The 23,576-nt window shown below is 44.1% G+C and overlaps 5 protein-coding genes across 15 annotated transcripts in view; 3 read left to right on the forward strand and 2 right to left on the reverse strand.

Annotated features, from left to right (window-relative positions):
• ckn (CRK like proto-oncogene, adaptor protein) overlaps positions 1-9,945 on the forward strand; it is a 121,106-nt gene extending 111,161 nt beyond the window's left edge. For 6 of the 10 annotated variants that reach the window (XM_065483555.1, XM_065483552.1, XM_065483551.1 and 3 more), the window contains exons 3-15: positions 2,089-2,192; positions 3,099-3,173; positions 4,229-4,465; positions 5,033-5,143; positions 5,209-5,310; positions 5,804-6,028; positions 6,512-6,763; positions 6,893-7,159; positions 7,357-7,552; positions 7,612-7,808; positions 7,872-7,971; positions 8,036-8,102; positions 8,608-9,945. In XM_065483555.1, the coding sequence (XP_065339627.1) occupies positions 2,089-2,192; positions 3,099-3,173; positions 4,229-4,465; positions 5,033-5,143; positions 5,209-5,310; positions 5,804-6,028; positions 6,512-6,763; positions 6,893-7,159; positions 7,357-7,552; positions 7,612-7,808; positions 7,872-7,971; positions 8,036-8,102; positions 8,608-8,731 (2,057 nt within the window). In that variant the 3' untranslated portion in view covers positions 8,732-9,945. The remainder of the gene's footprint in view (positions 1-2,088; positions 2,193-3,098; positions 3,174-4,228; positions 4,466-5,032; positions 5,144-5,208; positions 5,311-5,803; positions 6,029-6,511; positions 6,764-6,892; positions 7,160-7,356; positions 7,553-7,611; positions 7,809-7,871; positions 7,972-8,035; positions 8,103-8,607) is intronic. The other 4 variants (XM_065483547.1, XM_065483550.1, XM_065483548.1 and 1 more) reach the window with 4 other exon arrangements.
• Positions 9,946-14,635: 4,690 nt separating this feature from the next.
• Positions 14,636-16,692, forward strand: Cpr66D (Cuticular protein 66D). Its single transcript, XM_065484933.1, has 5 exons — positions 14,636-14,759; positions 14,820-15,041; positions 15,506-15,793; positions 16,042-16,215; positions 16,275-16,692. The coding sequence occupies exons 1-5, from the start codon at positions 14,661-14,663 to the stop codon at positions 16,473-16,475; spliced, it is 984 nt and encodes a 327-aa protein (XP_065341005.1). The 5' UTR covers positions 14,636-14,660; the 3' UTR covers positions 16,476-16,692.
• Positions 16,693-17,016: 324 nt separating this feature from the next.
• On the reverse strand, positions 17,017-18,359 carry LOC135940157 (uncharacterized). Its single transcript, XM_065484934.1, has 4 exons — positions 18,200-18,359; positions 18,054-18,132; positions 17,873-17,971; positions 17,017-17,370 (listed from the first exon to the last, which is right to left on the reverse strand). The coding sequence occupies exons 1-4, from the start codon at positions 18,215-18,217 to the stop codon at positions 17,204-17,206; spliced, it is 363 nt and encodes a 120-aa protein (XP_065341006.1). The 5' UTR covers positions 18,218-18,359; the 3' UTR covers positions 17,017-17,203.
• A 377-nt stretch (positions 18,360-18,736) lies between these two features.
• On the forward strand, positions 18,737-20,847 carry LOC135940687 (uncharacterized). Its single transcript, XM_065485680.1, has 2 exons — positions 18,737-18,869; positions 19,468-20,847. Exons 1-2 carry the CDS (start codon positions 18,846-18,848, stop codon positions 20,755-20,757), a joined length of 1,314 nt encoding a protein of 437 aa, XP_065341752.1. The 5' UTR covers positions 18,737-18,845; the 3' UTR covers positions 20,758-20,847.
• Positions 20,843-22,257, reverse strand: LOC135940688 (POU domain, class 3, transcription factor 3-like). 2 transcript variants are annotated; one of them, XM_065485682.1, is made up of 6 exons: positions 21,984-22,248; positions 21,871-21,928; positions 21,706-21,817; positions 21,295-21,412; positions 21,077-21,154; positions 20,843-21,015 (listed from the first exon to the last, which is right to left on the reverse strand). In XM_065485682.1, the coding sequence occupies exons 1-6, from the start codon at positions 21,999-22,001 to the stop codon at positions 21,004-21,006; spliced, it is 396 nt and encodes a 131-aa protein (XP_065341754.1). In that variant the 5' UTR covers positions 22,002-22,248; the 3' UTR covers positions 20,843-21,003. The 2 variants fall into 2 exon arrangements, with proteins under 2 accessions (XP_065341754.1, XP_065341753.1); XM_065485681.1 differs by having other exon boundaries at positions 21,871-22,257.
• Positions 22,258-23,576: the final 1,319 nt, after the last annotated feature.

The following is a 23,576-nucleotide window of genomic DNA, read 5'->3' on the forward strand; positions in this document are numbered from 1 at the left end:
TGCGTCCGAGTTGTCCCTGGCCGTTATCACGGCTGCCCCTGCACAAAAGCTAAAAATCTATGGCCCGGCACTCGTGCGATGGCTCTTTTAATGCGCGACGCTACACAAATTTTATTGCCCTTTGGCCCGTTTTGTTTAAATAAATTTGCATTTTAGTGCAGCAACGGCGCGTATCGGCGAATGCGGCGTGTCCATTAATTACCACGACTCCAACCCCTCCAGCTGGCCACGTGTGCTGCTGCTGCCGCCCGATTTTTGCCGCCATTTTCGCAAAAAGCTTTTTAAAAAGCATAGGGACCTTTGATTTCGTGCTTTTCCCCCTGCTCCCCCGTTATGCTAATTCGCATGCTTTTTCTGGAATCGGAAAAATACACCCCTTTTTGTGGTATTTAGCTTTCAGGTTTTTACTAAATCAATATTCCACTCGAGGTTCGTTTTTAAAGTAGAGCTTTGCAGGCCAACAATTAAGATCATTTTGCATTGTTGACTATAGGAAAAATATCATTGATTTAATTGTTTGTGATATTTAGAAACAATAATGAAATCAGGATCAAGGAACAGTTTAATTTCAGATTTTGACAAATTTCGCACTTGATTTCGATCCCTCTCGTCGCGATCTATAAAATAGTGTGCGAATTTGGAGGAAAAAGTCCCTAAATTGTGAAATAAATAGCGATTTTCAGAAGGGAGACAGTGCTTTATTAGCATGCAAACTTTTCTTACAAATTTAAATGACAATTTAGATATAGGCTTTAGCTTTTTTCTTAATTTTTAGATTTTAAATAAGTTTTCTGTGAGTAAAAAGATGAAGTCGTTATTAACTCCCAGATGTCAGACATAAATTACTGATCAAATCATCAGTGGCAATATTAACGATCTCACATTAATAAACAAGTGTTATTAGTGTGTGGTCATCGTCGGCAGAGTAATCGAGTGCACCACTTAACTCTTTCGCCTTCGCTTCGGCGTTGAGACAAATGAGCTCAGCGGGTGTAATTCCAGTTCCACACCTGGCGCCTCTGACGGTTAAAAGTATTTAGTAATTCACGCAGGGCGCAAAATAGTATGACGAGACAGAGAACACAGTAGTTTATTCATCGTCGTGCCGAAGGAAGCCCCAGCAAAATACGTAATGACGTGCATTCAGATTATTTGCAGAGCTTTTCGGATCGCTCGAGTGGCAGCCCACTTTTTTTAAGAGGGCAAAATCACCTTGTTTGCATGTTGGGTTTGACGCGCAAATTGCTTTTTTGGCTGCCGCCTAATTTCCCAAGCCAAATATTTGTTGGTGGCACGCGCCACGTCCGCCTCCCCCCTCCTCCCACGCCAACTAGAGTTGAATAAATATACAGGATAAACAAATCGGGGTCTCCCTTGTTGTTGTGTCCTTGGATAAGACATTAAATGATATTTCGATCACAATTCAAAATTATAAAAAATGGCTGATTATTTGGTTTAATTCGTGAATTATTATGATGCGATTGCTACGATTTCTTCAGAAAAAAACGGGATTGGGATTAATTTTAGATTTATAACTATAGTGATTCAAAGAAAATCAGACGTGTTAGGTTTATTAACTAAATATGAGCTCTTACTTTGTAAACAGTTATCTCGTCGACAGCTTTTGCACCAAAAATATAAAAATCAATTTACATACATAGTAGTGTGACACCAAAAAAAAGAAAGATACATTGGAGTGACGTCCAATCTGAATGTAAAACGTGTAAATATCCAATTCGAGTGGAAACAACCTAATTTCCTGGGCCAAAACGAGAAGGTTGCCTCCCGTTAAAGCAAACCCACTCGCTGTTTCGCGGCGACACGCACGCACGGCGAACGCGAATCAAAAACGATAAATTGCGCTGTGCCGCGTGCGTCCTTGATACCAGCGAGCAGAGCAGAAGAAGAAGAAAATAAAAATGCTCTTCTCTGGCTGCGGCTGGTTGGCTCATTTTCCTGCTTCTTGCGTCTTGCGGCGGCCAACCTTGCATTAATTTGGCGTGTAGGTGGGCTTAGCGCCACCCTGGCCGTGCGTCTGGACCGTCTTCGCCGCGCCACCTGCCACTAACTCAGCCCTTTTCTTTGCAGACGAGCAGCACTCGGGACCCGGAGACCCTGCGTACCCTGGCATTCAGGGAAAGTCACCTGGCGCCCAGTTCAACTATCCGGCCTTCACTTTTCCAGGCCCGCAGGTCAGTGTTTGCCTCGCCATCTGCGCCTCTTTATTTCCACTCCGTCGGCGCCGGCGGAAAATTTTCCCTTCGGCGAAACGCTTTTTTATATTGCGCCTTTTAACAGCTCCTCCGTCGTTTCATTCCGAGAAGGACCTTTGTTTTAGAGCTTTGCTTTAATTTATTGGTCGCTCTACATGGCTAATTAACCTTGATTTATGACGGTCTTACTTTTGTGCTCTCTAAAAAATTCAATGGGAAAAGGTATTACAAAAACTGATGAGCAAAAATCACGATGACCAGACGAAATTTACACCAACTCTTAAGAGGAACTAAAAATTATATTTTCGCGGGTTTTACGGGACATTTTATCGAATTTTTGAGAACGAGTTGATGAAATTTAAAAGTCAAGAGTCTAAACTAAAAGTCTAACTCTTCTCGTCAAGCCAGATCGAATGAACACCAAATTTGAGGTCATAGGTCAAGGTTAAAGGTCACCAAGGCTCATTTTCAAAAAGTTTCTTTTAAATATTTTTATTCAAAACACTGGTTTACTTATGAAAAATTTCGCTATTATGGTCATGTCTGTTGGCTTATAATTCAATATCAATTTTTCTTATGGCCTTATAGGGCTGAAAAGAAGCCTAAATGTTAATTTTTGTGATTTGATTCATTTTTTTGTTCATGCCATCAGGTTAAAAATATTTTGTTGGTCAGTGGTGAGCATTTATTAGGAAGCAGTCATTTTTCACGCCATTGTGCCGCGTCGGCGTCAAACGAGCGGAGGAGCAGAGTTGAATGAAAAACGGGTCGGATTTCGATTTCCTTTTGAAATGCAGAAGTGTTTGATGTCACTCTCGCCTCGAATAACGCAGCGAGTGGCACTTTTGGGCTGCGGCTTACTCATTCCACGTTGTGTGCTTGCAGCAATTCACGCAGTTGTCCCACGCCAAAGCGTCCTACTTCCACCAGCAGGAGGATCAAGGAATCGACATGACCCAGGTGAGCGATAATGCTGTGTATATTATTTCGCCAACCCCTCCCCCTTTTTTCATTTCGCGCACTTAATTTTTACAGCCAGACGGTAGTTTTGCAACCCCTAAAACTCGGTGGCGAAATAATCCACCCGCAGCAGAGCGACTAAACACACACACCGGCCGTAATAATTTTTAATGCCGCGTGCGGCGGAAAAAACACCAAGTTTTGGTATTAGCACGTGCGCGCGTGAATAAAAAAAGCCTTTCTTGCTTTCTTCGCCGGCGTGTTTATGGCTTTGCTGCGTGCTGGCGCATCCCCCCGCTAAACAAAGCAAAACGAAAAAGCCAAGAAGTGGCAATTAGGCGTCGTGCCCAGCGCAAACCGCACGCTGTGAATGTTAATTTTTCCCTGCAAAGCATCCTTTTCCGGTGAATACACGCACTTTGTCGTTTGTCTAGCCTACCAAACACAATAGATTTTGTCCGAGATCAAGCGATTGGCCAGCATATAAGCTTTGTTCTCGCTATAATCGCCCTTTTCTGCTTGCAATGCAAGGAGCATTACATCATCGCAACAAGGTGGTTTACATACCAAATATCGCTATTGTTTTCGCATATCGTCACGAATCTCTTATATCTGCCGTAATTGATGTTTGTTTTATTTGGAATAGCATTTTACTGGCAACGTTCACATGAAAAATTATTTTTGACCACGCCGATTGATTCCTGAGGCTTGAATCACTCGTTTGAAAATTCAACTCGGCTTGCAGAAAATCGGTAGCAACGTAAAAATGGTTCATTTTGGTCTGAACCTAGCCACAAGAACGCCGGCGACCAATCAGAGAAGGCATTGTGGTTCTCTGATTTGACGCAGTTGATCGAGACAGCAGTGACAAGTTGCTCTGCTAGTCGTTGTGACGCTGATGTCTCGATCTTGAGTCCAATCAGAGAGCCAATCGCTTCTCTGATTGGTTGCTGACGTTCTTACCAGTTTTTACAATTTTTTTTAACCTCATGGAAAATGAAGTCCCTCGTCTCAATTTATTTAATAATTCATTTTATGTAATTCCGCCATTGCAGAGTCCCGGCAGAGACAGTCCTGGTTCGTCTGGTTCCGGCTCGAGCAGCGGAGGCTGTCGCCACAGCACTGCAAGCTTGGACAGTGGACGGGCCTCGGGCTACCTGCCTTGTCCGACCAACGCCACTCGGTCCTCCATGCTGGACAGTCCGAGGTGCTCGCTGTCCTCGTCGTCCATCGGCAGCGACCACGCCACCGCAGCCACCAGGGTAGAGAGACTTCTTAAGCAAGGCGTTCCGGTAAGAGGCATTAAATTACGATCCATGCAAATTCGAGTCCTCGTAAATCAGGCCGATAATTACACGTTTTCGGTGGAATTCCTTGGTGTAATTACAGAATCGGCGACACTCAGGAAGCTGCAGAAATAAATCTCTCGATCCTTTTGCGTATTTTTAATGAAAACGCGGCCCTCAGAGGCATGAATCACGAAAATATCATTTGCCCTTGAACTTTGCGCGATTGATTTTTTTTTAAAAACGTGTTTCAACAAAAAGACGGCAGCCTCTCTGAATAATAAATCGCACTCTTTGTGTTGAACGTGGCGCCGCGGGCGCTCTCGCAGGAGAATAAGAATGAATAAAACGAATCGCAAATGCTTTTCGGCGCAGTCTGTTTAAAGAAAATCGATATTGCCAATATTTAAGAGAGGTCTTACTTAATAAAATTCCTTTCGCGTTTGTGTTGAAAGGAATTTAATTTACTTTTCCGGCGGATTCGTGATATAGTCTGCTTTCATCCATTTAGCAATTTCAATAAGGAGTCGCTCGATTAAATCCTTTCGCCAAAATCGAATTTCCATTTTGCAGGACCAGGACGCGATGCACGCTTGGCTGATGGACCTGCACTTTGAAGAGTACTTCCCTCTGTTCGCCAACGCCGGCTACGACATGGCCATGGTGGCGAGGATGACCCCAGTGGTGAGCATCTCGAAATTTTTCGCTGCGTGTTGCGTGACATGTGACTAACCACCACGTCTTTTCAGGACTTGACTGCTATCGGAATCAAGAAGCCAAACCACCGGAAAAAGCTCAAGGCAGAAATCGCCCAGCTGAACATTCCTGACGGCCTGCCAGACTTCATACCGGTGAGCAAAAAAATATTAATCCATCTTGCTCTTGCCTTGCGCACGTTGCGAATAAAAGTAAAAAATTGGAAACCAGTTCCAGTATCGTCACTGGCCACTCTCTCTTACCTGTTTAATGCTTATACCACCTTGTGTTGTTTGCGTGTTCTTCTCGCAACAAAATAATTTGCTATCATTTATTGGGCTATTTGTTTAGACCATCAATCATTTTGTCCGCATTTCTATTCTTCATGGAACAGAGTAAAATTATTTTTGGGCTGAAAAGCTCCCTGGGTTTTTTTCGGTTTCCTTACAATTGATAAATTCTTATAAGGGAATTAAATTAAACTTTTTTGGAAAGCTTGATATAATCTTCATGATAAAATGTCTTTGTTGGTAAATTAAAATTTTAGCCGACAATTTTTCCCAAATGAAAATGATCTAGCCATATTCAATTTTTTTAACTAGTTAAACGTTGACTAATTAAATAACAATAATTTATTGCTCCCTTTAGGGATCTCTTGACGAGTGGCTGCGAATTTTGCGTTTGGAAGAGTACGGGCCTGGGATGGCCCAACAGGGATACAAAACGGTTGAGCAGGCGGCACAGCTGGCTTGGGAAGACTTGGAGGAAACGGGCATCGTCAAACTGGGTCACCAGAAGAAAATTCTGCTAGCGATCAAAAGAGTCAAAGACATCCAGGCGGGCAAAAGACCTTTGCCTGGCTTCCCGCACCAGGTGAGCTAGAAGCACCGCAAACCGTTTAGATACCATTATTCATAAAACACACACACACACACACAAACACAGTCCATTCCCGCCATTAGAGTAAGCAGCAGATCTCACTTTTAAAAATTGGAAATACTTTCAAACATTGCCCCTTTACATTATCACTCGTGGATTTTGCTGAATTGTGCAAACTTGAGCAGAATCTACCTGCCATCCTCATCCTGTCTGCGTGCATTATTGCTGTGCTAACTGGAGAAAATGTAGCATGGCCACAAAGCACTCTCTTGATTTGTTTGATGGACGATGCTTTAGATACAAATATATGCTGCTAGTCTGCATGTTGGGCACTCATTATCGCCTAAACACAGATTTATCATTTGATTCTTCTGACATCAAAGTGCCTTTGAGACTGTTTAAATATCTACAAGAAAGGCACAGAAATGAATAATTTTAATTTTTGTTATGCTGACCATCAATGTTCCCCTCATTTAGGATGTGTTGATCACGACCGTGGGCACTGACTACTCCTCGCAGCATGAGTGTTTAACGTCCTCCTCGTTCCAAACTTTCCACCGCATGGCGCCCTCCTTACAGCAGTTCCAACAGTTGCAGTTGCCAGGCAACGCCACCGGGCAAACCTGGAGTCCCGATCGGCCCCTGCAGGGCGAGCTCTTCCACATGCAGCGGCACCAGTTCGTCACCACCGCCCAGATCTGCAGCTACCCTGAGTTTGTGCCCATCAAGGTACAGTCGAGCCTTTCCTCTTTCTGTCTGCCTTGCCTGTTATATAACCGATATATATATTATTTATCTCACGAGAATCGCGCCCGTCCGTCCGTTCGTTCCTCGCTCACGTCGCATTTTCGTTCGCAGATCCGCGGCGCCCGCGGCAAGTCCCTGGAGAGCCTGGAGGGCCAGGAGGAGCAGCCCACCTACTCGACGTTCGGTGCTACCGAGGTGCAGATCCACCCGAGGCCAATGGTGCTGGCGCCTGGCCCCGGACCCGCCTGCTGGCGGCCGCGCAGCTACGACGACGGGGACATCACGCCGACCAACGAGGTGGCCATGGCCGCTCTGCACGAGGGAGGGGGCACGCTGCCCAGGCCCAGGGGGCTCGCCAAGCCCAGACCCGTGGCCAAGGTCAGTAGAATTGAATTCACCCCAACAGATGGCGCCACCATTTGGATTTAAAGACAGGATTTCAGACTCAATCCTGCCACTGTGCATTCTTCACTTCATATTTTTTTCTTTTGACTTGCTGAAAACCAATTTTGGATTTCATTTCAATATTTAAAACGCTTCGACCCGAGGAAGTAATAGAGGGCCAATTCCAACAGGTGATGGCAACGCGGCCGCAGCCAAACAACCAGCAGTTTTGCAACCAAGAAATCAAGACGATACCTCCGCCGCTGTCCTACAAAAGCCTGCCAAGAGAGTTGACTGAGCGCGAGAAATATTTCGTCCAGTTCGACCCGTCGTGTCAAAGACTACCTCCACCGTCGCCTCCGAAACGGTTTCCTAGGCCAGGTAAAAGTAAGAAGCAACCAACACTCTTCCTTACGAATCAATTCACGAACGCGGTTTGAAAACAGCAGGCGATGGAATGGAGCATCCTGTGATGAGTGGAGAGCCGACCACCATGGCCGCGGCCAGGCAGCAACTGGAAGCGCTGACCCTGGCCAGCAACCGGCAGCAGCAGCCTCACCAGGGCTGGGACATGCACGAGACTGAACTCATCGGCAGCCTTGCCATGCAGCAAAACAGGAATGGCTCTGACGCCAGTTTCAAGGTACATATTTTAACCAAACCTGCAGGTCGTTATTGGATCTAATTCGAATCTGTCCACTTGCAGTCAAGCTCAAGCACTGAGTCTGATTCCTTGCCGTTTGCTAACGAGAACGCTGGAACAATAAAGCAAAGAGCGAACAGGCCAATGCCTCCAAATCCAGCAGGTGACGAGACATTTGTTTACGAGTTTTTGAATAAAGAAATAATCCTGTCGTCTGATCATTGCAGAGTTCTCGTCCCCTAAAAGGGTGCAAAAGTCGCAATCTGTTCAGGAACCAAGTCCGCTTTCTTATAGGTAAGTGAAGCTATATTTTTCTTAATTCACAAAATAACAATTTTCAACAAATTGAAATGGTCAAAATGAAGCTTGATTTGATGACAATTAATTTAGAAAATATTAAAACTCTGCCACAAGCTTTTAATTTTTTGCATTTTTCCCCCAGAGCATTTTTCTGTCAGAAATATTAGGAAAAATCGTACACCATTTGACCCATCTCACTGAGTAAATTCCAAATAATTCAAGTTTTTTTTAAATCTGACTCCTTTTCAAGAAATGACGAGAAATTAATTTTTTTTTAAATTTAAAAAATTAGAATTTAGGTGTGGATTCAGTTAATTCCTCTTGAAAATTATTATCTCTTGTCAAAACATACTGCATTGCAGTGAAAAAACTTCCCCTTTTTGCGGGAGATTAGTGTCAGGGTGAGCAGGTTATTGCGTTTATTGTGAGAGGGAAATGTATCTTTCGTTGAACCAACGTTCAGAGCTTAAAATATTTTATTTTCAAACTGTTTTTGCAGAACGGATGAGGGCCAGGAACCAGCTGACGTGCTTAACGACATCGGCAACATGCTTGCTAACCTGACAGACGAGTTGGACGCCATGCTAGAAGAGGAAAAAAGGCAAGGTCTCGGAGGCCAATGAGCACCATCACTGCCTTCACTTCACAGCCGACGACCTTAACTGCACTCAACAACCACCTTGCACTCGCACCCTCTTTTCCGGATATTCTTTATTAGTTGTCTCGTCGCGATGGTCTGCAGGGAACCGCACTGCGTTGAAATGGGATTTTAAGTGTTTTTTTGTGTTGGCCTCCATGGGTGTCATTGTGATGAAATTTGTAGACGAACCGCCCTCGACTTTAGCCGGCCATGCTTCAAATAATGTTTTGTAAAGTACTTGATGTGTTTAACTCTTATCCCTTTATGCAGGTTATTAAAGCTAAACTGCTAGGAATAACGCTCTAAGCTGCGCAGGAAACCAAACTTGTAACTCTTTCAGGCATTTTTCAACTTTGTATACTTTGTACTGTCTTCGCCTGTGGATATACAAATTTTTCAATCAGGAACTGTGCCATACACACAAAAATTTGGGTTTTTAACAGCGTGAAAAACGTCAAATGTACAGCCGCTCACTGGTTCTGTTCTCTAACCAAAGTAAAATGGTGGTATTAAGAGTGTACAGTGATTAACACGTAATAAATCAGATCCGGTGGGGCCGCTGCCCTCGGCTTTTATTTTCCAAAAACCGGTTTTTTTAATAGATTTTGGCACCATGTATCGTCTAAGTTGTTATCTTGATAAACATTTAAATTATATTAGGGTATAGCATTAACGGAAAATAGGAATGTACAATACATATTAAGGAGGACACTTGTAAATAGCAGCTAAAATTACTTGATAATATAAAGACTGGTGTATCTAATCCTACTGGATATTTCCATTATTGTTGTTGCTTATATGATTAATATATATTTATATTCACACAAAAAAATGAAAGAAAAGAAAAGAAAGCGCGAAAAGCTCGATTTCTGCCACTTTAATTCCTCGTCACCCTTTGTTGTTCATTGTGAGATTTAATAAACTTGGCATCTTGAATATTTAAGAAGAAAAAAAATTACTATTTAGGGAGATCGTTTGTAAAAATACTTTAACCTTTTGTGTCCATCTGAGCGGGCATAAAAATCGATAGAGGTACACAGCAATGTGAATGCATAATAATATTATTTTTACTATTAACCGATGGTGTACATGAACAATTGCTGCTTCAAAAGTACACAACATTATGTAGCACAACTCTGTTTAGAGCAGCTCATTGTAAAGAAGAGATGGAATAAAATATAATTATAATTAAAACAAGCCTGAGATGTTTTCATTCCTAAAAACAACATTTCCTATACTGATATAAAATAAACAACTTGTTAGGCTCATTTCCTAATGCTTTTCTTCCTTAGACAGAGAGAATTAATAATTCATACGCGAGTAAAATGAAAGTTGTGTTGACCCTTGTTGATAAACACGCCGCTCGTAAAGTATTTTTGCACAAAGTCACGCTTTTACACAGATAAATGGTCTAGCTGTCAGCGGCTAGTCGAAACAAAAACGTGAAAGCGTTAAATCGGTTTATTTTGTTGCATCCCGAGACATAAAACGAATCGGTGCGAAAACAACGAGTGACAATTGTATGTAAAAGGGGGCAATGATAATTTACTAGCTTCTATAATTGAGGAGATGGAAACTTTATGAGTCATATATACGATTTCTCGTTATCTTTCCCCTCACTTAAATTGGTGAAATGCGTGCGTGCATAAATTAAGGGTAATTAAATCATCGAGCGCCTCTTTCTCCAAACCTTGATGATGTGCTTCCAATTTCTTGCAGATGAATTAATTTTATGAAAGTCGGCTGCGTTTTGAGCGGATTCTTAATGCTAATGCACACGATTATCGACTTATAATGCCATTAGGTGATCGCGCGCACTGCTCTCGCTATATAATTGCAAATTCGTGTATTGCTAAATTTCACTAACGATGACGACTGACCGAGCATGGCGGTGAACACGATTCCTTCCATTGCCAGAAACACATCCAAACTGCTCTCCACTCGCCAGCAGAGAGTGAGTTCAAATAATATGTGCAAACGGAGCCAATTAGGACAATTGCATAATTCATTTGTCATAAATACACATTGCTCGAATACCCGCATTTATATGAATTATTCAGGGAAGCAAGAGAGAGCATTATATTTTTTTACAGGTGGATGGCCTCTGTAAATTCTCTTAACTTTTTGTCAGGGTTTTACCTGGGGGCGGATTTACGGCAACGCAACCTTGAGAGAAAATGGCAACGCTGGGCATAAGGATAGCATTAGGGCTGCCACTCTCCGGGCTTCGACCGGAGATCTCCGGGTTTGGGACTGAAAATTTTAACACGGGGAGTATAGGGATCTCCGGGTTTTCGAGTTCAAAATCTCCGGGTTTTAGCTTTGGAAGTCTGGCACCCCTAGATAGCATTTTGTACAGTGTTTCAAGGTCGAGCTAAAAAAACAGTGCCGTAATCCGCCCCCGTGAGAGTCTTTTTCTGATACCAAAAAGCCTTCCAAATTTTGTTGAACAGATACCCCACCGACAAACGCGACATTTCCTTCTAAAGGATATGTAAAATTGAACTCACGAACCCGTCATGCAAATTTTTGTAAATATTGTATAGAATTTAGGATATGTCAGGTGCATAAAAGGCGAGCTAAGAATTTTTTTGTTTGCACACTAACTACTAATGCAAATTAAAATGGACGTAACATCTGAGAAAAATCGGACTCAACCTAGTTGAAGACTTTCGGTGCTGAGAGGACCTTGAACTATTTCTAAAGGAATTAAACGTAATTAGAAAATTCTCGGGAAAGACAAAGCTCTCTTACAATTAGTCACTAGAAACAAACAAACCCTATTAACCCCTATTACATCTTTCACATTCGAAAGCCTGGCATTTCATTACGCAACTTCTATTATTTATTTCACACAGCACGATCCTATACAACACAATGCCTTTTTGTTCGCGTCAAACGACACATAAACATTTTAGAAGGTCGAGCAAAAACCTAAATTACCATGCAATGCATCCTGTCTGGTACTTTACAAAAAGCAAAAATAAGAATTGCCCGGTTCTTACAAAGCTTAGAATTCCTTTTTATGGTGCATCGATTTATGTAAATCGATTGGTGGGTCATCTTTGACGTTCCCGAAAAAAAATAGAAATTTATTCTCACATATGGGTTAATTATTTGATTCAAAGCAGAACCCACTAGCTAACATATACATATAATGCCCTGGCTAGTTCACTGCGCCTAGAGCCCCGTTTCAAAGAATTTTCGGCTGCCTTAAAGGCATTCCTGTACCTTCACAAAGTTTACTCTGCGCAGGAATATTTCTCCTTTGTTAAAAATCTTTAACAAAAATAATAATAGTAATATTGTTTGTGTTAGTTTGTAATTTGCAATCAGATAGGGTGCATGTGAGAACATCATCACCTGTACGTATGTTCTACTATGCATGCTGAGAGTCAAATAAATTGAATTGAATAGAATTGTAGAGCATAAAACTTAACATATAATCTGAAAACTGAGAAAATTTCTTATTTTTGTATGTTTGCAAAATGACAAAAACAGAGCAGCAAGACCTGGTAGTTAGCGTGAATTGCCAATGCGCCATTAGCCAATTTCCTGGCTAAAAGTCTAAGATCCGGCAAGAATTTGATTTCTAATTACAATTGTTGCGTGAAGAGAAAAAATCAAACTTACCACACATAAATATGTTGAAACCTGTTATAAACGCGACAGCGGATAAAAAGCTAAAATTAAATATTCGCTCCTAAACCCAAATAAAAAAAATTGCGAGAACCAGACTCAATTCGTGAATATATTTGGCCACAACCACGCTCAAAACTGGTTATTCTCACCAGACGAAAAGTGACCGAAGGGAGAATTGAAGGGAGTCACGGCAGCCAAGCTAGTAAAGCATAAGTGTAGGTGATATGTGAAAAAGTTGCGGAAGTTGGGTCGTGGGATCAGCTCTTGTGAAAGTGTTAGCCGGGTCCGCATCCGAGCCAAGCCACCGCCAATCGTATATACACACTCTCAGTCTCGGCAAAATCGAACGCGAATATTTGCGCTATTGAATAGGAGACAGTGGTGTTATTATGCTCATTACTGCCGCCGCGCGTCTAACGAGCGACAATTGTGCACGTCGGGCCGGCATCCAATTTGCGTGATTTTCCTATGTTCTGGACGCACTCGAGTGGAAATTCAGCGACAAGCAATGTCAATGGCACCTCTCGAACGCTCTTGTAATCGGCGCGTGCGTTCGCGCGGGCACAAAAACATGTACCCGAACCGAAATTGGCCTGCTTTTCGCACATCATGAATTTTCATGCAGCCTTTTGAAAGTTAGCGTGCGCGAAGATCCGGTACATCTTTCTATCGTATAGAAACTGCTGCTATTTCAAACCGAGATAATTCCCCGCGGTCAAGTTGCTTCATGCGTTGCGGCGGGCAATAATTTGGCACCAAATTAGCCAGTCCGCCCCCCGCCCGACTTGTTGCATAAGAGAAACAAACGCGAGGTGGTCCGCCCACTCTAAATCCATTAGTGTCTCTTTTTTCATTCGCCGCACTTTTTGCACTCGTGGAAGTGAATTAACTAGGGCAGGAATGCCGAGATTGTTGTCGAGAAGAAAACGTCTTGATTAATAAAAATGTTCTTTGTGCGCTCGCGGCGCGCTCAAGAAATTGAAGAACCAATTCTCGCACTCACATGTGGGTTTCGCGTACACACCCTTTTTGCTTTTGTCGAAGTGAAGGGCGAATATGATTTGCACACTACACAGATCGTGATTGAATTTTTCCATAATCCATTCATCAGCCGTAGCAGCCGTGAGATGAATAAAAGGTGGCTTCTTTCCCAGGCTATATGGCAATTAACATTTTGCAATGCTTCCTTTACACGTTCCTTCTATAAACACAGGCCAAAGATCGCATCCAGTTGTAATTATGGTGTTGCGTATTTCATCAATTTTCATTCTATGAGACGACCTCTGATTTGGTTCCACAGACAATTGAATGCGATTTAACTGTTTTTCTAAAGTTAAAAATCGCACCAAGTCAGTGAAAACATAAAAAAATGGCGAGCTTTAGTCGTGATTCAAACGGATTAAAACTGTAATATAATTCAAATTAAGGAAGTTAATCACATACTGTCTTTATTGCCATTTTCCTTGAAAGTTAAAATTAAAATAAAAAAGTTGATTCAATGATGTTTGCAATCCAGTCTTCGAATCTAGCTTAAAGATTGTGGCGTTGGAATAAAAAATCCAGAGTTTTGGCTTTACACCCTGCAAGTATGAGCTTGATAAAATAAAAATCTCTTCGGTCAATGTCCCCCCAAAGGGACCACTGAGTATTTTTGAGTGTTTGTAATGGAGACGCGGAGTAAACAGCCCATTTAAGAATTGGCCTGTTTCTATTTATAGGCTGAAATTACGGATTATTGTTTAGCGCTTGTGAGTGGAGCAATTATTTGCTCTAATATTCGTGCTGCGGCGCGTTTGTTCTGAATAAGGAAATAAAAGTGGTCGTGCAGGTGCAGGTCATTTGAGATGCCCAGCAGTACTGAGACCCAATTTCATGTTCACATAATCAGCCGTCAGCTGTTCGCACATATAATTTATGCTAAACTGGTTGAACGGTAAATAATGCAACAAAGCGACACGCTGGACTCGATTTGATATAAAAAAAGTCTGATTTCCATTTTTTAGAAATAGCGTAATTTGCAGCACGATTAGTGGTTCCTTCCTAATTACGTGTCTAATTGAGACGCCTTTTGATCCAGGAAGGATTGCAGAAATGTCAAAAGTGCTAATTGATCCGCCGATATTAGGGTGGCGACCGCGATGATAGATGCGGCGGCGGCGGCGGCTCATGAAAACCTATCCTATCGAGATCGGTCTAGTGAGAGCGCCGTCCCTTCTGAAAACGGGTCCTGCAGCCGCTGCTCTTTCTCCAAACACCCCGCCCACCGTGATATGCAGCCGGCCGCGGTGCCTATAAAACCGGCGGCGCGCAACCTCACTCTGCAGTTTTATTTTAGTCATCGACTCAGACACGTTCAAAAGATGCTGAAGGTGAGTGTGCCGTTCGCTGCTTTCCGATCGCGGCCAAACCTAACGTTCGAGCTTTTCCAGGCGACACTGTTGTTGGCGGCCCTCGGCGTGGCCCGCGCTGGCGTGGTGCCCGTGCAGCAGCACCAGCAGCAGCAGCTGCAGCTGCAGCCGCAGCAGTACCTGGCCCAGGGCCCGGCCCCCACGTACATCGCCGCCGCCCCCGCCGGCTTCGGCCAGCAGGTCCGCGCCCTGCCCCCCATCTACCGCACTGCCGCCCCTGCCGCCGTTGCTGTGCCCCAACAGGTGAGCATTTCCTTACAATTTTGCGCAGATAAATTTATTATTTTCTGCAACACCATACACGTGTCTAAAGTATAATTTTTAGCACAGTCAAATAATTATGCTTTAAATCCCTGTCTTGTTTTGGCAATTTTGATCTGGACTAATTTTAATCGACAACTTTGTTAGATTTCACGAAGAATCTACGGATGTAGTAAAACAATTACTCGGCTCTCGCTCTCTATAACCTGAAGTGTCCGTAACAACCGCATACTATCGCAATTAATCAAAGTGAAATCTCGGCGAGCAGACAATTACCTCTTACCGCTCGCTCTCAATTGCACTCTTTTACACTGCCGCGGATTACACCTATCGCTGGCACATTCCACACACTCTCGAGAAATCGTCCGCGTCCAAATCCAGTTTACGCGCGATAGAATTAATGAATGAAAGTGAAAACTAGAGCATTTTCTCTCTGTCGTCCGCAGGCCCTGTACCGCGCCGCCCCCGCCCCGGCCGCCGTCGCCATCAACCCTGCCCAGTTCGCCTACAGGCCTGCCGTGGCCGCCGCCCCCGCCCAGTTCGCCTACCGCACTGCCGCGCCTGCCCCCGCCCCCGTGGCCGCCGCCGCTCCTGCCCCCGCTGCCGCCCCCATCCAGGACTACCAGAACCAGGCCCTCGCCGCCCAGAGGGCAGTCCAGGCCCGTCCCCAGGCCGCCAACGCCCTCCGCCGCGTCCCTGCCCAGCAGACCCAGCAGCCCGAGGAGGACTACGACGTGAGTATTTTGGTGTGATTCACATTAAAACGAATGGCACGCGCGTGACGCAATCGGATCGGCGTGAGAACCGGCATTGATGAGCCGCTGACTGCCGTTAGCAAAAAACCACTTTCTCTCGGCCAGTCAACCGGCAGCTCTATTAATTTTTCACGCAGCTAATTAAATGCCAAAATGTCAGCTGCGATTCGATACGGATCAAACAATGACGAGGCCGATTTAAAAAACAATAATTTATATTTTCACAGCCCAATCCCGCCTACAACTTCTCCTTCGACGTCAAGGACGATCAGTTCACCAACTACCAGAACCGCAAGGAGCAGCGTGAGGGAGACCAGATCAAGGGAAGCTACAGCGTCGTCGACTCTGACGGATTCATCCGCACCGTCACCTACACCGCCGACCCCGTCGGAGGATTCAAGGTGACAATTTCAATAGCTTCTCCTGATTTGCTGAGAATTAATCGTCGATAATTTTCCAGGCCGAGGTGATCCGCGAGCCCACCGACATCAAGGTGTTGATCCCCACCCCCGCCCCTGCCACCCAGGCCGCCCAGCGCGCCGCCGCCCCCAGAGTGGCCCAGCAGCAGTACCAGCCCCAGCCCCAGCAGTACCAGCAACAACAGTACCAGCCCCAGCAGCAGTATCAGGCCCAGCAGTACCAGCAGCCCGCCGCCGTTTGAGTTGCTCCTCGAAGCAAGCGAACAGCAGAGCGAGGCTGACACGACAATTATTGCTCGTGTTGAAAGACTCAAAATTCAACCAGTGTGACTGCGTTACTTCCTGTTTCTATAGTGAGCCGCCGAAAAAGTCAAGTGCCTGTCCGCGCGGACCGCTTTTGTATTTTTGTTCTCTTCGCGGAATGCGTGTGGTGCAATAAAAAATTTGTACAAAAACCAACTCACTCTGCCTTGTTTGTTACACGATTTTCATTTTAATGGTCAGGTGCGTGGCTGGCGAATACACTTTTACTCGCCGCCGCTCCAGATCGTCGCTCGACTTTCTCTAATGGAGCATTTAAAACGCGAGATGTACGCCTTTCTCCGCCCGAAATCACTTTCACTGCCGCACGAATTGGCAGGATAACATCTATTTATACATTCAGAAACCACACCTGCGCGAGTACTCGCGGCAATGCGATAACCGCGTGTGTTACATAAGAAAGGGAACACATCCTTTCAGATTGCAAAAAAATGGTGCCAAATTGGAATTATATGCTTCATGTATGGGAATGAAAGTTTATTGCTGATTTAAACATGAATGACGATGGGTACAACAATTAAAATTAGTCAACAAAAAGCTACAGGTTGCTGATCGGTGGTTGCATGAATTATTTTCACTTTCGAGGGAGCTGCGAATTTGAATGAGATCAATTCGGGGAAGCAAGGGTGCTTGTTGGTTGAGCGTCTCCCTAGCCGGCGTACTCCTTGCCAACGTGGTGCTTGACACCCCACTTGAAGTTAGCGTGCTTGTCGGTCTTCACGTAGGTGTGCACGGGGCCGACGACCCCTTCCTTGCCGGGGCTGCGACGCGCGCGGCTCAGAGGAGCGTCGTGCAGGCGCGCTTGGAACTCTTGACCTGGAAAAGGAAATTGTTGAGAGGCCGCTGATTTAAAATTAAGTTTCTCTTGTGCTGGTACTGAGTTGTTATCTTGTAACAGGAGGAGTGTCTTTTATACTTGTTGATTATTTCATGCAATTTGTAAACGATCAAATCAGGTGCAATTCCACTAACTTTCAATGTAAGATGTTAGTAAATTTCATATTGAAATTAAAAGAGTGTGCTTTTAATCAAAACGTGGACATTTATTCTAGTGTGAGGTCCAACCAATAAAGTGTATCACAGTCAAATCGTCAGGTTTTAGATTGGAACAAGTCATGCAGCAGTCAAATAACAGCTAACCCAACCAATTCAATCATTACTCGCTGCTGTACTGATGTTCGAAAATATAAATACTCGTTTTGTGCAGGGTAGTTTGAATGTCGTGCACGTCAGGGTCAGTGGTTGCCGCCGGGGTATCGCACGCCCCACGAGACGTGACCGTGCTTGTTGGTCTTGACAAATGAGAAGACGCCGCCGCCACCTGATTCTGCGTTTTTCGGTCGGTGGTTGGACGGAACCGCGCGGTACTCGTCTTTCGGGGCCCAATAGCCCTGTCTTTTGTGCCTCATCGTGTCCGCTGCGGCGCATAATAATTCAAAAGTCCGTTTTCAAATCGAGCGTTTGTTCTGGTCATGCGTTTGGAAAATCGTGTCACTTACCGTCGTCGATTTCCAGAAGGTACATGCGCGCAGAAACTGTGCTCAAGGTGGCGATCAGCACCACGGCCAGGACGATCATCTGTGGCAAAAATTAATTGAATATCACCAAAAGAGCTAAATTAAAATTGAAAAATTGAAACACTTACGAATTTGAGGGAAACCATGGTGTTAGCTGCTGCAAGTGCTCTCTGCAAATGTTGTCATTTTCACTGGTGCAGCTCTGTTTTATAGTGCGGTCGGCAAACGAACTCGCTTTCGAGTCGGTACCATTGTGCCGACTGTCACTGTCTCGGCTCCACCTCGCGTTATTGTCGACAAAAAGCTTGCGCGGAACCAATGGGTCAGAAAATAAACGCGTTTCTGCTGAGCGACTTTTTGTCTGGGTCGACTCTTGTTATTGTGCGGCCGAGCTTGTCAGCCAGCTCATTGCAGGCTAATAAACTCGATTAGGTACACTACTTTTCTTGTAACCAAGTTAATTTGTCGATTCTCAACGTCAACGCTGATGCAAATTTTGTTATTAAAATATGAAGTGACTCTTTGGTTTCATCACTGGACGCATAAAATACGAAATATTTTTTTCGTCTGGGATACAATGTGGGTTACGTTTGAATGAGCAAATGTGTGAAGAGTAGTTGTTTTATTTGGTTGTCAAGAAGGCCCAGTAACCTAGTGTGCATTGATGAGGCGCTAATTGACGCACTCCGTTACATGCTCTCATCTTCAACTTGGAGAGCACGCAGTATCGTTCCAAGTCGCGATTGATCGACATTATTTGGATGGTGACGCAGGATGAAAGTTGCTAGTGTCGTGCTGGTATGTATTTTCTTTACAGTTTTACGTAAATAATTTCATTTTTGACCAATTATTTGTGATTATCAAATGATTTCACGTGACATAAAAGTACAGTAAATCAATGAATTGCGGAATATTTGAAAACTTAACCATAAAAGTAGATTTTACAGGGCAGCAATTGATGATTATTTTAATTGTTGGATGCAATAAGCAGTTCTAAAATTTAAATTTAATCAGAAAAAGGGCCTGTGCTAAAGTAAAATTGTTATTTTTTTCAAATTTTCTTCAACATTTCCAGCGCTTGACCATATTGTCTTGGCAGATTTTGATTCCTCTAGTCAAGATCTGTCCAACAGCGTGTGAAACATTTAAGGGAAATTCTTGATTTTTGAATAAAATTGGATTTCAAATAAGGAGACAGTCCTCACCATTTACAATTAGACAGCCGCACTTTCTCAAAAATTTACAGTGCGGTCAATTTTAGCTTTAACTGAATCCTAATGGATGAATTCATGTATGGGCAACAACAATTTTCCGGGCTTTTCAGTATCTATCATCTTTAAAGTTGATTTAACAGAATAATTTTATTTGGCGTTATTAAAAGTTTCTCTTTTTTTAGGTCATAGCGGGCTTCGCTCAAAACACCCAGTGTTTTTTCCCTTTGTTTTTCCCCGGGCCGATCATCTATCCCAAAACCACCACCGAAGCACCAAAACCGACGGAACCTCCACCGCCGCCGCCAAAGAAGACGATAATCCACCACTACGTGCCGCAGAAGCACCATTATCATTACTACCAGCCGCACTACGTCAGTTATCATCACAGTGATGAGAGTAATTCAGTGGAGGAGTACACGGAGGAGGTCACTGAACCTACCACTACCCCCAAGCCCACCACCACCACAACCACAACCCCGGAGCCAACCACAAAGAAGCACCACTACTACCGCCTCGTGTACCCAAAGCCTCCGCCTATCTATCACCCTCTTGCTTATCTTAAGCACCATTTTGGCGGCTATAACCATCCTCCTCCTGTGCACTACCTCCCTCCTTTCCACCCTCACGAGTATCCTGCGGCCCGACACCAGGTAGAAACGTTCGTGCCTGAACCTGACGAATTCGACGGTGAGGGATACCCAGTGGAGAAGCCAACTGAACCACCACCACCGCCACCACCGCCACCACCGACCACTACCCCGGTGCCAACCACAACCGCTGCACCAGAGCCAACGACCAAGAAGCACCGCTACCACACCTACGTGCGCCCCAAACACCCGCCTTCCTACTCTCGGTACCACGGTGGTTACGAAGGGCCGCGAGTGCGTTACTACCCTGCCAGTTACCCAAAGCGCCCGGTGGAGCCACCTACCCCACCTCAATCAGGCGAAAGCGATAGCGACGCCTCCCCTCCTTCAATGAAATCGCCTTCTCCTCCACCTACACCGATAGGCACCGAGGAGCCCTTTCATGAGCCAGTTTACAAATCTAGACTAAACCAGAGGAGGCCACCTTCGCCAGGTCAACCCTATCCGGACCAGTTCCAAAATCCAATGCTACAGCGACCGTCCGAACCGAGCGAGCCGCCAGTTTACAGGCTGAACAAATCTCCGGGACGGACACCTGCGCCTCCTCCGGCACTCTTCGCACCAGACGTGGTCGTGTCTACGCCTGCTGTCGTGCCTGAGGTCTCGACGCCCACCTCTGTGGACGTTGAAGTCGAAAAATCTGTCCAACTCCCAGTTTCTAGTGTGAAAAATTTGGCACCGCCGGTGAGAGTGGATGGATCGAAATACGAGTATTGGAACAGACGTGACTCCACTCAAAATCCAAATTTGGAATCAGATTTTGACTCTGCCAGTTTTAATTTGATTAGAGAAATGATTGCGAACAGCACTAGAACACCTTCTTGATTATTTAAATTATTTTTTGATTAAAATGTAAATATTGTAAAACGGCTTTGTTTGTTTGTTTGCGAGGAAATAAAATTGCAACAAATAAGATTTTTCTGTTTTTATTGTGAAAATACTTGAAAATTAAGCCTAAAACTAGAACACAATTTGCTAAGCGTGAACAGGGAACCTAAAACAATTAACAAAACGAGATTCCTTTGGTCATCGGCGTCTTCAAATATGCCCCAAGCGTTGAGCTATAGTCCATCAATTGCCGCCCTGGAATTAAAACAAACAATAAGTTCCTAATCGATCGCTTCTAATTATTTTATTGGCCTACATGCTCATCGTGGTGTCCGTCGTGATTGTAGTCCCACAAGTGTTCGCCGTGTCCTCCTTTCTTGTCTCCCCAGCGGACCTTTAAAAGGAAGTAAGTGTGCATTACAAATCAGGCTGGAACAAATGCAAATTCAGCGAGGTTGCACGAGTCATGCAAACTGCTCGGCGCGTTAGTCATGCGGGTTGCCGAGAGCGCCTCTAAAAAGGCGTTCGCCTTACTTTGGTTTTAAAGTGGCCAGCATGCGGGGCGGCCTTTTCGTGCCTCTCTCTAAAGTGGTGGTGATTTCCACGGTGGTAACCCATCTCGTAAAGATCATGCTCAGGGTGGTGGGCATACCTGATTCATGCAAATCCATGCATTAATTCCACTAATCATCATGCAGGGTTAATGGGGACTATTCGGATTAGTTTTTAGGCATGCTAAACGTTTCAAAAAATGGACTGCGAGACCTTGCCCTGATGGCGGTGGCCTTCCTTCTTCTCAAACCTTTGCTCCCAGTCAGAAGGACTTTCTGCAATGTGACCAAACTCAACGTGGTCTGGAGCTTTCCAGTGAAGGAAAATGTCCCTATTTTGGCGGGAATTCAGCCTTCATGGAATGGTAGTTGTAAAATATAAATTTGTACTTACTGGAAGAACTTTCCGTCACCACCACTTCCACCACCCCCACCCCCACCTCCAGCTCCACCCCCACCCCCACTGAAACCCGACGTCGCAGCTACATCCGAGTCTCCAGCATATCCTGAAAAATTTAAAATCTTTAGAATTAATCAAAAGGCACGGAATGACACTGACCTTGTCTTTTGTAGCAAGAAACGGTGGCCAAGCAGAGCACGGCCGCGATCACCAGCACCTGTTGAATGAAAAGCAACGTCAGACGCTCCAGATTCCTATTAAAATGCACCCACCTGAACCTTTGAGAGCATGTTGAGCGACTGCTTGTCCACAATCGTGTGACAGACGCTTTTATACGAGTAGGTGTTTGTGCAAAATCAGCCGAGGATGCCAGGAGGAGCCAGCCTGCTTTCCACAAAGGAAAGTCGCCGCGTTGATTTTTGTCCCGCGTGCTCCCCCGCCTTGGCATCAGTGACAAAATAAATGGAACGTCGTCGGAGCGTGTAATCAGCGTGTTGCTGCGAGAAAAACGCTTGAAGCGTGGCGGCGTGCGGTTTTTTGGCTTGCGCGCGCTTTTGGAAAAATGAAAATAACAATATGTAGGCTGCTTTCCGAGTGCGGTTTCATTCCTGGTTCACTGAACTGTCCTCCGCTTCATTAACTTTCTTTGTGTCAACTGTGTCACTTGGCTAATTAAGAAGGTGTCATGGGTGCTTTTGTGGTAATCCAGTGATTAAATAATTAAAAAGTCATTATCTGTTTTGTAATTTCAGCTTGAGTAGAATTGCAGTTTGAGCTGAAATTAGGAAAAAAAATAAAACAATAATACGTAAATTGAGATAAGATATGGATGCACTTAAAATGTTTTTCTGGGAAATTCATGCAAATGATAGCTGAAAGAATCAAGTTAAATTCTACTGGACTTTGAAAACATGTGTGATCTTCAAAAGTAATTTTTTATTATTGATAGTGAAAACTCATTATCAGTGTTGCATGTTCTGAATTTATAACCTCACGTGCGCTTTCAAATTCAATTGTTCGTGGAATATTATCTCGAGTCTGAATTTCATTTGAATTTGTGAAAATTAGGGCTCCAGAAAAAGTGATTATCAATAATTTTGAATAAAGAAGAGTGCACTTTTTCTGCTATATTTTTTTAAGACTGTACGACGCATTTGAATTTCCTTCTTGTGGTGCATATTTTAAAGTTATTGTGTAGTCCTTCATAAAAGTCCATTTTGCCTTCACTTTAAATACTCTCTAAAAATTAGGAAATAAGCAAATATTTTATTTCGCTGGTTATGCCGTTGGAATTTGCGAGAAAATCGGAGTCAAGGTTTCCATGCAAATCATGCTCTTTGTTGAAATGAAAATCGTGATATATTTCACCAGAAACTAAAATTAGCTCATAATTTGCGATGATATGAATTATTGCATGTTTAATTCTTGAGAGTCACGGCTGTTTTGTTTTGGAGAGATTTTGGTAAGCATATCTCGGAGATTATTGCAGCAAACTTTTCGAATCTGGTGGTTTTCAAATCCGTCTTGTTTATCGTCCACCCCGCCCACTTCCTCTACGTCTGCGAAAAGGTTTTGAAATAACTCCAAAAAATACACCTAAAACTCGATGTAGATAGAGTTGATGACCTTGGTGTTGCGGCACTGGGTCTATTTTTCATTCAGCTCATTCAGTAAAACACACAAACTCCACTTTCGGCAATTCGGCGAGCTGTCGGGCCGAATTCGGCCGTAAGTTCGACCACTATGTCGGCCAAGTCAACTGGTCAATATGAGACAGAAAGTACCGAAATGCGTCAAGTGGTTCTAGAGTTAATCGCAAAAAACTGGAAACGTTCAATCGCACCCAATATTCACCTGCATCTCAC

Source organism: Cloeon dipterum, chromosome 3 (assembly GCF_949628265.1).
Source record: "Cloeon dipterum chromosome 3, ieCloDipt1.1, whole genome shotgun sequence".
In the NCBI taxonomy this organism is placed as follows: domain Eukaryota; kingdom Metazoa; phylum Arthropoda; class Insecta; order Ephemeroptera; family Baetidae; genus Cloeon; species Cloeon dipterum.